Below are 12,274 nucleotides of genomic sequence, written 5' to 3'. Positions count from 1 at the left end.
TTGAAGACTGCGAGGGACTCTGCTGTCCAGACAGCAATCAGTCCCAGCATCGTTGCCGTCATCTAGCACCTGTTCGTACCCACCGTGTGCAGCTGGCTGCATGCAGTACACTTCGCACTAGCTCTGCCAACACAGAGCCAGCCATCTCTCTGAAGGCACCGCTAAGCTCCTCTCCACAGACCCGAGCCCAATTACCAGGCGCCTTGCGCTGCTGTGCAGATTGCATTAAGATGGAGATGGAGATGATGGCTGTCTCTGCATTCTGACCATCCGCCTCTGCCTCCTCGAGTGGGCCGTTTTCTGCTTATTTCCCCGGGCGAGGGGCTTGTTAAAGCAGGGGGAGGGGGAGCGTGGCCACGGATTGCTTATCGGCTCTTTAATGAGGCCGTGCTGGCGTGGCCGCGCGGCGGAGCGCTAATGCTAACCCAATAAAGGAGGATTATGAGTGGGATCCATCAGCTGCTAATGGCCCAGACTGGACAGCTCCACACCGGCCCAAGCCGTAATGGACCTGCGTGTTTTCCTCCGTCTCCGCGGAGCCATGCTGCTGACAGCACCACTTCGCTATTGAAACAAAGAAGAAAGGGTCATCTTTCTTTCACTCCTTTCCTGTCCCCACCAAGCTCCCCCCCCCCCCGTTCTCTCTCTCTCTCTCTCTCCCTCTCCCTCATGGCTGTCTGTTCCTCTGCAGCTTTTTTATTTTATTTTATTTTTTTTTCCTGTCTGATTTCCTGGACTGTCGTTTTTCTTTTCCCTGCGTGCTCCCTCTCGCTGCACTCCTGTGCTTGTTCGCTCTCTCGCGATGTGCGCCGTTGCGTCGCCTGGGCGACCCTGGAGAGGCACGGCGAGATGTAGGGCTTCCCTCCAGCTCCCCAGCCTAGCTCTGCTCTGTCCCTTCCCAGGAGAAAGGCTCTTTGTGGGGCTGTGTGAAAGGAGTGGGCCATCCATCTGGAGGGAGAGGGAGAGAGGTGGGGGCAGACAGAGAGAGGGAGAGACTAGTTGATCAGTATCCACAGCACCTACTGTCTGTACCAGATAACGTTTGTCTAATGGATTCTCCAGTGATTTCCCAATGCTGAGTTCCCTGCTTCTGTCTGTAGGAAGCAGTAGGGAGGAAAATTAGTACACAGCAATGGTCTTTATGCAAAAGCAGCAGCTTGCTTTATCAGTCGGCTGCGTGTGTTTGCTTCGTGCATGGTCAGTTCCTAAAAATGCAAATGCTTTAATTTTGCTTTTTGGACTGTTTCTGTGTGTGTGTGTGTGCGAGCATGCGTGCCCATGCTTGTGTGTGTGTGCGCGCGTGCATGTTGTTGGGTGATGCGAGCTTTGTCTGTGCTGCACGTTAACAGTGATTTCTCCTGCTTGTGCTTTTTCTCCGTCTCTTTTATCTTTTTCTGCGGTCCCCGTTTCAACTCCTCCTTGGCTCGTCTCCCACACTTTATCTTTGCTCCTGAATTGCTGTGCCTTCTTGTTCTCTGTCTCCCTCTATCTCCTCCTTGCCTCTCTGCAGAAGTCTTCTGATGCTGCTTTGCCCTCTGCATCCTCTCCCTCCTCACAGGCAGCCGAGAAAACCAAACTGGAGGTACAGTAGAGTTCCTGTTCCCTGTGCCGTGTGCCCTGTGTAACGTCCAGTGTGCTCTGTGCCATGTCTGTGTCAGTGCATCTGCCATATATTGTCGTTAAAATGAAGGCTAGCTCTGTGTGTGTTTTTGTCCTCGGAGTGCAGAGGTACATAATGAGTCATTATTTAGGAAAATGCTTTCTCTCCTTGGAAGGTATACTGACTTCTGCTGACACACATATACAACCTTGCGCACCGAGAGTGTTTTTAGAGATTTCCCAGCTCGACTATTAATGCCTCAGAGTAGTGATTTTATGGCAAGCAAGACCAGACAGGACAGGTCTACTGGAAGCTCTCTAAGTGAGCGCTCTCAGCAGAATAAACAGTCCCAGCCCCTCTGAAATGACACTGCAGAGGCTTCCAGCAGAGATAGAAGAAGGGACAGAGAGAAGTGTGTGTGTGTGTGTGTGTGTGTGTGTGTGTGTGTGTGTGTGTGTGTGTGTGTGTGGTGTGGTGGGGTGGGGGGTTGAGAGATGGGGGCGTGCCTACGTGTCTGTGTGAGCGTAAGTAAAGGACTGCGTCACTGGGAGCTCCAGTCCATCCTGACCCAAGCGTACCTGCTCCTCAATGGCCCGGGGGGGGGGGGGGTGCCGCAGGCTGCCCACGGGCCCGGACCGCTAGAGGCACCAGCCAGCAGAGCAGCGTCTACGCCGCTGAGCGAAGTGAGGATTAGGTTCCGTAGGCGTAGCCAGGCTGCAGTTGAGCGGCAGACTCTTCAGGTAATCGATCGTGCCGCTCCGCCAGCATGCAGAGGGGAAATGGAGTCATCGATGTGCCGGTAAAGAGGACGCACGCTTCTCCTCACGCATCCCACCCATGTCCTGTTTCGGCTCCCTTCTCATAATCACGCCGTTCCCTGTCCGTACCGCAGACCTACTCGTGCGGCTGCTCGGCCCCCATTAGAGCAGCGGACCTTGATGACCACGTAGAGAGCCGTTGAATACGTTTTAGAAACGTGGCAGGGGAACCTCCCGCACTCGGGGTTTTGGGGCTCAGGCAAGTGTAACGTAGTCTGTGATTAGCTGGGAGTTTATCTGTGCCGCTGCGTTTCTTCCCTCCAGACCACCTACATCTGCAGCACGTGCCGTTTTCAAGTGTGTGCTTGGGCGCGCTGGCGTGTGTAAGCATGGCTGTGGTGAAGCTACGAGTATGGTACCTCTGTTGTCTCTCTCCCTACGTTCTGACAGAAGGAGAGGGAGAAGAAGAGGGAGGAGAAGAAGAGAGAAAAGGAACCGGATAAAGGGAGCAAGCCGACGGCTTTGGACAAGGTACTCTACCGTGCACCGCAGCTGACGACACGGCTTTCGTACGCCTTTGTTGCTGACATCAAAGCAGAGGGCTAATGTGATGGGCTGCTGATGTAAGATTTACATTATGTAAAATGGAAATGGAAGAGTGCTATTTATTTTTCAACCTGTTGGGTGCAGTCACAGTCTCGCCAGTAACTGAGAGCGTAGGGGTGCACGCGTGCGGGGTCATCACTGTGTCATTTGTTGCTGGGGGTCTCCGTGTGGCCCAAGGCCACTTCCCACAATGGCCAGCACCTCGTACGGGGTCAGCGTGTCCGGCGTCGCTGCTTGCTGAGGTGCGCAGCGACGCCGGACACGCTGACCCCGTACGAGGTGCTGGCCATTGTGGGAAGTGGCCTTGGGCCACACGGACCTACTGCTACAGGCGTAGAGTGCAGGGGCCGGTGGAGGCCTTTGTCTCTGCGCAGAGCCGTGAGGAAACTGTCCCCAGCAGTCAGAAGGAATGGAGTTACTTAAGTGTGGTTAGTCAAAGAAACCTGATGTTACGCTGGTAAAGTTAATTTGTTGCCAGGATGATGGTGGATGATTGAAAGGGCAGGAGAAGGAGGAAGACACAGCAAGATAAGTGTTGGGGTTTCACCTGTCTTCCTTCTTTGCCCCTCTGTTTCTCCATCTGTCTCTGTCGGTCTTGCTCGCTTCTTGTTTTCTTCCATTCTTGGATTTCTTGCTTTAAATTTTTTTTTTCTCTGTTGGGATGGTGCTATCATGTGTGTAAGAGTGGAATTTATTCCATGCCAAAAGGGGGAAAAAAAAATACCATCATGGTTCAGATCGATGCCCAAAACCAAAGTATCGTTTGTTGAGCTTTTCATTTCCAGGATGTTAAAACTAACAGTGTTGTTAGGGCAGCGCAAGTAGCTTGGATATCAAGTTAGGCCATTGCCCCCGGTGGTCCCACTGAGCTGAATGAGTTTGTAATGAATGTAATAGCAGGCAAGGCCTGGGTGGGTGCGCCACTGAGTGTTCTAAGATACATTTTTGAGGAAATGTGTGTCCCCTTTAGGTGCCCAGACTCAGTGTTAAAGCATACTGTGTTGTTCTCATTTTAAGGACAAATGCATGCGTGGATCAGTGCACACAAAACACACATGCCTCGTTGCCTACACAAGCACCTGGAGATGTTACTAATAACACACTCTCCTTATTGGCTGCTCATGCTCTGCGCACCTGCGCGTGTGTGTGTGTGTGTGTGTGTGTGTGTGTGTGTGTGTGTGTGCCACCATACTGTGACTAGGTCAGTGTTTGGGATATTAAAGTAATAGCACCTTTTCCTTCCATTTTGAAGATAATTGTAATGCTAATAACGTGAAACAAATGTAGTTTTATGAAATTCCTGAAGATTGACAGTACAATCTTTACCGATGCAGTGCTGCAAAATATTATTGTTGGTCTCCTTTCCATCCTTTACTCACTAGTGGCTGTCGGGCACGGATGCAGTCATGGAATTACAGTATGATGCAATGTAGCCTGGAAGGCAGAAGGAAACGCGCGGCTCAGCTTTAAGCCGTCCTATTCTCACGCACGCTTGTGCACGCTGCCTCCCACGACCCCCACGCCTCTTTTACTTCCCCTGGGGATTCAGGCTCCACCAGTGCTGTGCACTTCTGCATTAGAAGCAGGCGGGCGCAGTCCATCGCAATGATATTCATAGCCTCTACCGTTACCTCTTGGCTCTGTGTCTGCATGCGTGTCTGTGCTTGCACGTGTCCATGCGTGTGGTTATAGTCTTGCCCTCACCTGACCTCTGATTGCGCGTCACCTGTTCTGAGAATGCGGTGTGTGTATAGCGCTGACCTGAGGTCATCGTGTGGATTGATTAATATAGCACTCTGGCTGTGTTTGCTGTTTGAGAGGGAGCGTGTAGGACGATGGTGAAAGAACAGACGGACCTTTTTTAATTGACCAAAAGGGAAAAATATAGCAGGCTAGTTGCACAAAGTAACAGTGTAGTCACCATAGAGACAGGTGAGACTTGCTAGCCAGCAGCATGTGTGTTGACCGCAGTTCCTAATTTTAAAGGATGGGAACGAGCTTCCAGAGACGGACACGTTTTCCACTGTGATCATGCAGAGGTGTGTGTGGGTGTGTGAGTGGGTGGGTCTGTCAGGCCTTTCGCCGTGGAGCAGGTTGAATGCCCCATGTGCAGAAGGCTTCCTGCTTACATGGTGACCCGTGTTTGAGTTCCATCTGCCATCCCTTGGCTTCCGCATGTGGAATTCTTTAAGAATTCCCTCCATGGTATAACGGTGCAGCGGTCAGATCTCAGGGGTGTATGTGTGCGATTGTGCGCTTGTGTGTGTGTGTGTGTGCTTGTGCGTGTGTGTGTGCGTGCGTGCGTGTGCGTGCGTGCGTGTGCGTGTGTGTGTGTGTGTGTGTGTGTGTGTGTGTGTGTGTGTGTGTGTACACTTGAATGTGCTCTTAAGCATGCATTAGCCCAGGCTCTGTGGAAAGCTGGCTAATGCACAAGGTAATGTGCTGACATTTAGTGTTCTTCTGACCCCACAAAGGAACAGCTGGCAGGGATGGGGAGAAGGAATATTACACATGGCCTGCTTATTTTTCTCTCTCTCTCTCTCTCTATCTCTCTCTCGCACACATTAATGCTTCGTGTGTGTGTTCACACGCCCCTCCGTGCACACTGTCCTGTCAGGCAGCACCTGAGCCAGCCCTGGCTTTTACTAAAATTACTCGCAGTAAATGATGGCTGGTGGCAGGGAACCTGCGCTCAGAGACCCTCCTCCCTCGCTCCATCTCTCCCTCGGTGGTCGAGGGTGGGAAGGTTGCTCGGGGGGTTGGGGGTGGGATTTGATGCATGCGGGTTGGAAGCAATCAGCCCAGAAGCCTGCGGTTGTGCTGCTGGTTCCTGCTGGGACAAGCTGCCGTTTACGAGGTCTTTACTGCCTGCAAACCAAGTGGAGCAGTGACCACAAATAAGGACTGACCTCAATTAAGGCGCCCAAACAGCACTACGTGCCTCCACACCCAATCCCTTTTCAGGCTGTCGTTTAATATCATAGCAAGGTCAGCGGAGGCCATCATCTTACCGTCTTCCTGGTTTGGGTGTTTCTTTTTACTGAACCTGAAGCCTTCAGCCCCGCCCCCTGCCTCTCATTAGCACATCGCAAGATGATCCTCGTTAGGTTTTAAGGGGAATTGGCAAAAACTGCACTCCTCATTAATGAAGGCTACTGCAGTGCTATTGTTTTCATTTGCTCTGAGTCTCCTTGACTCCGATCAGTAGTCCAGACACAGGCTGCCAGCTTCCTCCCTCTCTCTCCCTTTCACTCCGTTTCTCTCTCTCTCTTGCTCTGTCTCTCTAGGGTTTTCTGAAGGCCAGCAGCAGACAGCTGAAGTCGTATTTGTGCTAGTTTTCACAATGTTTACAGCCTCTGACAAGAATTCAGTGATTTGAATACAGCTTCAGATATTTTATAAGAACTATTCATTAATGCGATGCTCATCCTTTTCTCTCTTTTTACATTTGCCTACTTGGTTGCTATGCTTTGTTTCTTTAAATCTATAATGTGTGTTGCTGCCGGGGGGGGGGCATATTTGGAAGGTGTAGGGGTGTATATGTACACATACACATACGTGTGGGTGGGGCTTGCAAGAAAGCAAAGGAGAAGATTGACTGTTCCTTAAGAGTGACCCCTTCCCCCAACCAACAACCACACACACACACACACACACACACACACACATCACACGATTGGTGTGAAACCAGATATGGCACCTGCAGCATTCTGCTCTCTGTGTGTTTATTATCTGACTAGTGCAGAGTGTTTTTCTATTGCTGTGCTTCTCTGTATTTTTGATTTCATCCACTGAGGAGTGATTGTTTCAGCTGGCTCTAGCTCTCTCATCCACTCTTTTCCCTTTGGTGGGGAAGCTTATGTTTTTGTGTTTGTTTTTTTTTTTTTTTGTTTGTTTGGTTGTTGTTGTTTTTTTTCAGACCTCGGGCCATGAATAAATTATCAAAGGGGAATAAGTGACGCTCTCTGCATAGGAAATGGTGCCATCCTTGTTGGGTTTTTATTTGTATCTGTGTGATATTGTGTTTGTGTGAGAGTTAGAGGGAGGGAGGGAGAGAGAGAGAGAGAGAGGGAGAGGGAGGGAGAGACAGACAGACAAAGGTAGTGTGAGCATCTGTAGGAGTACTGCCCTTGTTCAGATCTGTCTGTCGTCCTGCTGTGCTTGTGACAGCAGGCTGCCATGGGACTTAGTTCAGAGGAGAGTTGGAGTTTCTGGGTACTTTCTATCTCCCCCCCCAACACACATGCGCACACACACACACACACACACACACACACAAAGCACAGTTGTATGGAGGTGTGAGCTGATGGTGGCAGGGTCCAGATGGTTTCGCATGCAGCTGGCTCTGTGGGGCTGCAGTGTTCCGGGAGAAAGCTGTTATAGTTGCTGTATGTTTCCATATGGAGCGATTGCTTAAGGTGGACTTGGCATATTGTCCTGTGCCTTGCCTTCTTAGATGATGCTTTAATTAATTCATGGAACATTTTGGGTCCGTTTAAAAAATAACAATAATAATAATAAATTAGAATGAACTATTCCAGTCTTGTGTGCTATGGATTATTTTAATTATTAATTTTCTAAAGTTGTATATATTGTATTTTTATGAAGGCTCAAGAATGTTATTGGGAAAAACATGGTATACAAAGGGTAATAACCTTTTCTCCTCATTTGACTGGCAGCAGTTGGTAATTTGTTAAATAATAACATTTGGATTTGTTGGGTGTCTGGGGGGAAAAAATGATTAACTTTCTACCAAGTTGTCAGAGTTGTTGCACTAGCTTTTAAAACAGATGGGTCTTATCGGTTTTACTTAGAAAAATATACTGTGATGGATATTCAACTGCAGAATGCTCGTTAAGCTCAAGTTGCCTCAATGCATAGTGCAAATGATGGCAGAAGTGGCCATCCACTTCTTAGGGCTGGGTGATGGGACGAAAACACTCATATCTCGATATGCTTAGGAGAAATGGCGACATACAACATGACACGATGTGATGAAAACCTAAAAGTGTAATGTTACAGTATTAGCATTTATTTGTAAGACCAAAACGAGCATGCTGTATTTTCTTCGTGGTATTTCACTGACTCAGCAAACTGCAGTGGATGATGTAGTTTGGTATGGTGAAATAAATTCGCTGTGCTCCTACGTTTCGTTGCGAGGTTTTTTGCCGCATACTTGGCACGTCACACAGCTCTGGTGAGTGTCATTCTTTCGGAGACCGGTCCATTTCCACAGAACCCACCCGGTTGGCTTTTTTAGGATTAAATCTTCGCCACTAGCTTCGTTTTCCTCCACTGTTGACAGATTTATCAGCCATCACTGAGAGATACCTGAGTAAGCATGGTGGACGAGGCGAATATTGCGACAACAGCACACACTGGCAACGGTGGGCCGCCGTGCCGTGTGTGTCGCGTCGCCCAAGCGAGACAGAGGGCGTGCGTGTGGCAAATGTCGAAATATGTTGCACGTTTGCTTTTTTCCGTTCATATAAATCTGCATCAAGTCACATTTAGTGTGCTATTAAAAGGGTTAAAGTTATTCGCCTTATCTGTGCTAAATCTTTAAAAGACGTTCCCTCAGTCTGCGTCAAGTAGCGAATGGAGCGGTCTGTATGTGAACTGTTCCATGTAAAGGCAGGCCTAACGCACTGCGCGCCTACGGCAAAATGACATTCATTGACTTGTTTTTGGTTTCTTGTAGTAATTGTGAAGGTGAGTTGTTTCGAGTGGGCTAGGCTATGTGGCTAATTGAGCGGAGACGTAATTATCGGCGGTTAAAATGGAGCGAATTAGCTAAACTAAATCCAGTCTTGGCTAAATAAATTTAAAAAACCCCGTTTTTTTTCCCCGTTGTCTGCAGCCACCGCAGTCACCGAGTTTGACACCGAGTTCTCCGTGTCTTGCAACACAGAGCACAGCAGGAAATGCATGACTGAAGTAACAGGCCCGACGCTGACGGTCCCTCTGTGCATTCCCTATACACAATACAAAGTTCATCAGGAAAGAGACGTGCTACACAGCTCTTATTCACACGCAGACGGTAATATGCGCTCGGAGCGCTCTGTATAACGAATATGGAATATATTTTTTATATCGTGTGTAAAGTGGTAGTAAATATATCGATATTTGCGATGCATCAGCCAGCGTTAAATGATGCTATGGGGGAGAAGTCGAATGATGTACCTACAGGGTTTTCTGATGCTAAATTTCTGTAATGTACTAAATAAATCTATTGTACTTTATTATGAAGCTTACATACACCAATAACGCAGCTTTACTTTGAGAAGTTAATACCTTTGAGACCACAGGTGTTATAATTATCTTCCTTTGATGAAGCCAGTTTTGTTTGGGTGAAAGCAATATGAGCACTAATTCCAGCCTTGCTGTTAACACTTTTCTTGCACCTTTGAAGTCTCGACCATAGAGCTGAGTCCTGTGGCTTCACGAGGGTAGAGATTAGGCCTGTGTGCGTTCGTGGTAGGATACGTGACGTGCTTTTCCAGTACATTCCAATGAAGAATGAGGAGATAAAGTAACTCTGCAGGATAGCAATCTAAACTTGGCCTTATCGTTTATTTGGATGACCGCTTCCTCAAGTTCTTGATTTACTGGTGCATCCAAGGTTTCTGTTTGGGTGCAATTTAATACTGGAAAGGGTGACATTTACGCAAATAAATTGTTGGTCCTTGTCTTCTTTTTATGTGTGGAATTTGACTTCAAATTATTGTAATTAAATAAATACATGCTTTTGGATTATAAATGATATTCCCTGCTGGGTCCTGTGTTATAGATATAATAGGTTTTGTTCAAGTTCATTTGATAAATCAAATACATTTTTCCAGAAACTTTGTCATTAGTAGTAAACAGAGCAGTGTTGTAGCCATGGTAATAACAATTGCGTTTTCTCATTGATACTCTTGTCAAGTTGATATTTTGATTCATTTATCTACTATAATTGCTTTGTCTGTAGGATGTACTATATTAGAAATGTGTTGCTGTATTATTGTTGTTCTAGCCTGTCTCTCTTCTTGTTTTGTGCTTTTTATGGTCAGTGTGGCGTTGGCTGTTTGTCAAAGTAGAGTGGAACTGATTTCTGGTCAGTCATTGGTCTTCATGAAGCATGTCCATCTGATGTCACCCTGTAATCCTAATCTCCAGATGCTTTCTGGGGATTAGATGTGGCATTATGTCTTCATGCATGTTCACTGTTCATCTGTCTGTGCTCTTACCATAGTCTTAACCAGTTTGGATTTGCATGCCAGGTCTACTGGACAAAAAGTCAGACTATCAGAAATTAAATCTGATGTTGATCCACTTTGCGATCAATGCAGCCAAGCCTGGGGTGACCTTGTTCCTGCAGGGGTAGCAGCATGCACGTCAAATCTCCGCTGGTGATCCATCTTTGATTGCTCTTCCTCAGATGGCAAATGTCTGTTTCCTGTTCCCTTTGGTCACTCTGTTTGGGTTGTCACGTAATAATGTACATCTGCCTGCTTCTGTCTCTAGTGCCCTTGCATTATTTACATTTCCGGTCAGCCTTATCGAATACCTCTCCCCTCAGAGAGGAATAATGCATTTATTGCCTTTTGAGAAGATTAGACATGCTTTGAAAGGCAACATAAAAACATTTTATCACACCTAGAGTCCATTCCCCACTTTGTTCCCTTAAAACCAAGGTTAATTAATCCCCTTGCTGCACCTTAAGTCATCAAGATCCCTGAACACAATAACTGACCATGTTTCTCAGGTCAATTTGAAATCTGTTCATCACCTGGATTAATGTGAGCAAATAAAGGAAATGTTTATCATCACATAGGTTATTTACATATTGAAAAAAATATTTTAAAAGGCAAATCTGCTGAGTTGGTTCGATGTTAGATTTTTAGCAATATTTAGAGGCAATATTAATTAAACTGAGAACTGACTCGCCTGAGGCTGAGAGACCTTCTTGTGCCAAATTGCTGACAGAATGTACTGTTAATTTTCATAGCATAACTGCTGAGACTATGCTGTATGATCTGTTAACTGTTCATGCTTACATTTAATGAGTCTAAAATATATATTTAAAGGAATCATCATATTTGGTCATAAGGATGTTCTGCTTTGATCTTTCTTTAGCTAGGCGTCTCTGTGTATGGCACGACCTCTTGAAGTTCCACTGGCAGAAGGCTGGCCTCAATTAGATTCCAGTCAAATGTCAGCTCATAGAGTATTTCAAAAGAAACTAGTGTTTTCAAGGTTTCCCGCACGGTAGCACATAAGTGGCAGCATTCACATGTTAATAGCCTCAAGCCGGGTGCTCACGTTGTGTGCGTAATGTGCACGTGGCCGTAGTCTTAACGACTATACGCAGCGTAGACGTTAGAAATGTGCTGTAATGCCCACAGCTGTGATTTCTGAGCATGGACACAGCGCACACTGTATGCACCTAGTCTTGCGGATGTGTATATAAGAGTGTCGATGGCAGCCTTCGCTGCCCAGGTTGGAATAATGTGCGTCATAGTGCCAGGTGATATTTCGCCTTTGAAGTCTTGTGGAGGTGAAATGCATAATTAATGCAGATGAGATATTTCAGGCCCCAGCAATAATCCGTGTAGCACACACACAAACGCAGTTTTGTCTTAAAGATACTAAGTCTTTTGTTTTTGTTTTTCCATTTGATCCGGATTCATCACCTCTTGCAGCTGCAGTACTAAACAGAAAGTTAAACCTTCACCCCTCCTGTAAAACCAGAGTTATTACTTGCTAGCATCTGTGTAGTGCAAGGAACTCTCCTCCAGAAAATGATACCGGCTCCATCCTCTTTTTGTTAATCAAATTTAACCCATTGGACTGAGTGGCTTGACACAGAAATGAAAACTTGCCAACAACAACAACAAAGAAAATCACATCGTGCCTCTTTTCCCTCTGCGTCCTCCTTCTCTCTATCTCTTTCTCTGTTTGTCTCTCTCTCACTCACTCTCCCTGTTTCACTCTCCAGCCTCAGGACGGTAGATAATGCGGAATTTGGTCACACGCTAATGACCATTCTCTTCTCTTTTCTGCTCTGTGTCTAATGTAGGCTAACGGTGACCTTGGGGCACTGTCTGTACCGCACACATATATAGGAGGAAGATGATGGGTAGGGAGGGAGTTGCATTTAGGGGAAGGCTTGCAGGAAAGATGACTGTTGAGGGAAAAGGTGAAGAGGCAGACGGAGGGAACGGAGGACGAGGAAGCGGGAATGGCGGGAGACAGATAAGAGGCAACCAAGCCAATGAGAGGGAAATGCCTGGAGAGAGAATGCAATGGGAAAGCAGCTAGGTTCTGG

General features: G+C 47.1%; 1 protein-coding gene across 5 annotated transcripts in view; it reads left to right on the top strand.

The window, feature by feature from the left end:
- smap1 (small ArfGAP 1) overlaps nt 1-12,274 on the top strand; it is a 69,768-nt gene that overhangs the window by 30,828 nt on the left and 26,666 nt on the right. Inside the window, exons 5-6 of one of the 5 annotated variants that reach the window (XM_027022955.3) lie at nt 1,511-1,582; nt 2,812-2,889. The exons of 1 other annotated variant lie outside the window; for it this stretch is intronic. In XM_027022955.3, the coding sequence (XP_026878756.2) occupies nt 1,511-1,582; nt 2,812-2,889 (150 nt within the window). Of the gene's footprint in view, nt 1-1,510; nt 1,583-2,808; nt 2,890-12,274 lie in introns of all 5 variants that reach the window. 3 more of the 5 variants (XM_027022954.3, XM_027022957.3, XM_027022956.3) reach the window with 3 other exon arrangements.

Source organism: Electrophorus electricus, chromosome 12 (assembly GCF_041902795.1).
Source record: "Electrophorus electricus isolate QZ-2024a chromosome 12, ASM4190279v1, whole genome shotgun sequence".
Taxonomy (NCBI): Eukaryota; Metazoa; Chordata; class Actinopteri; order Gymnotiformes; family Gymnotidae; genus Electrophorus; species Electrophorus electricus.
This window is presented reverse-complemented; position numbering and strand designations above follow the sequence as displayed.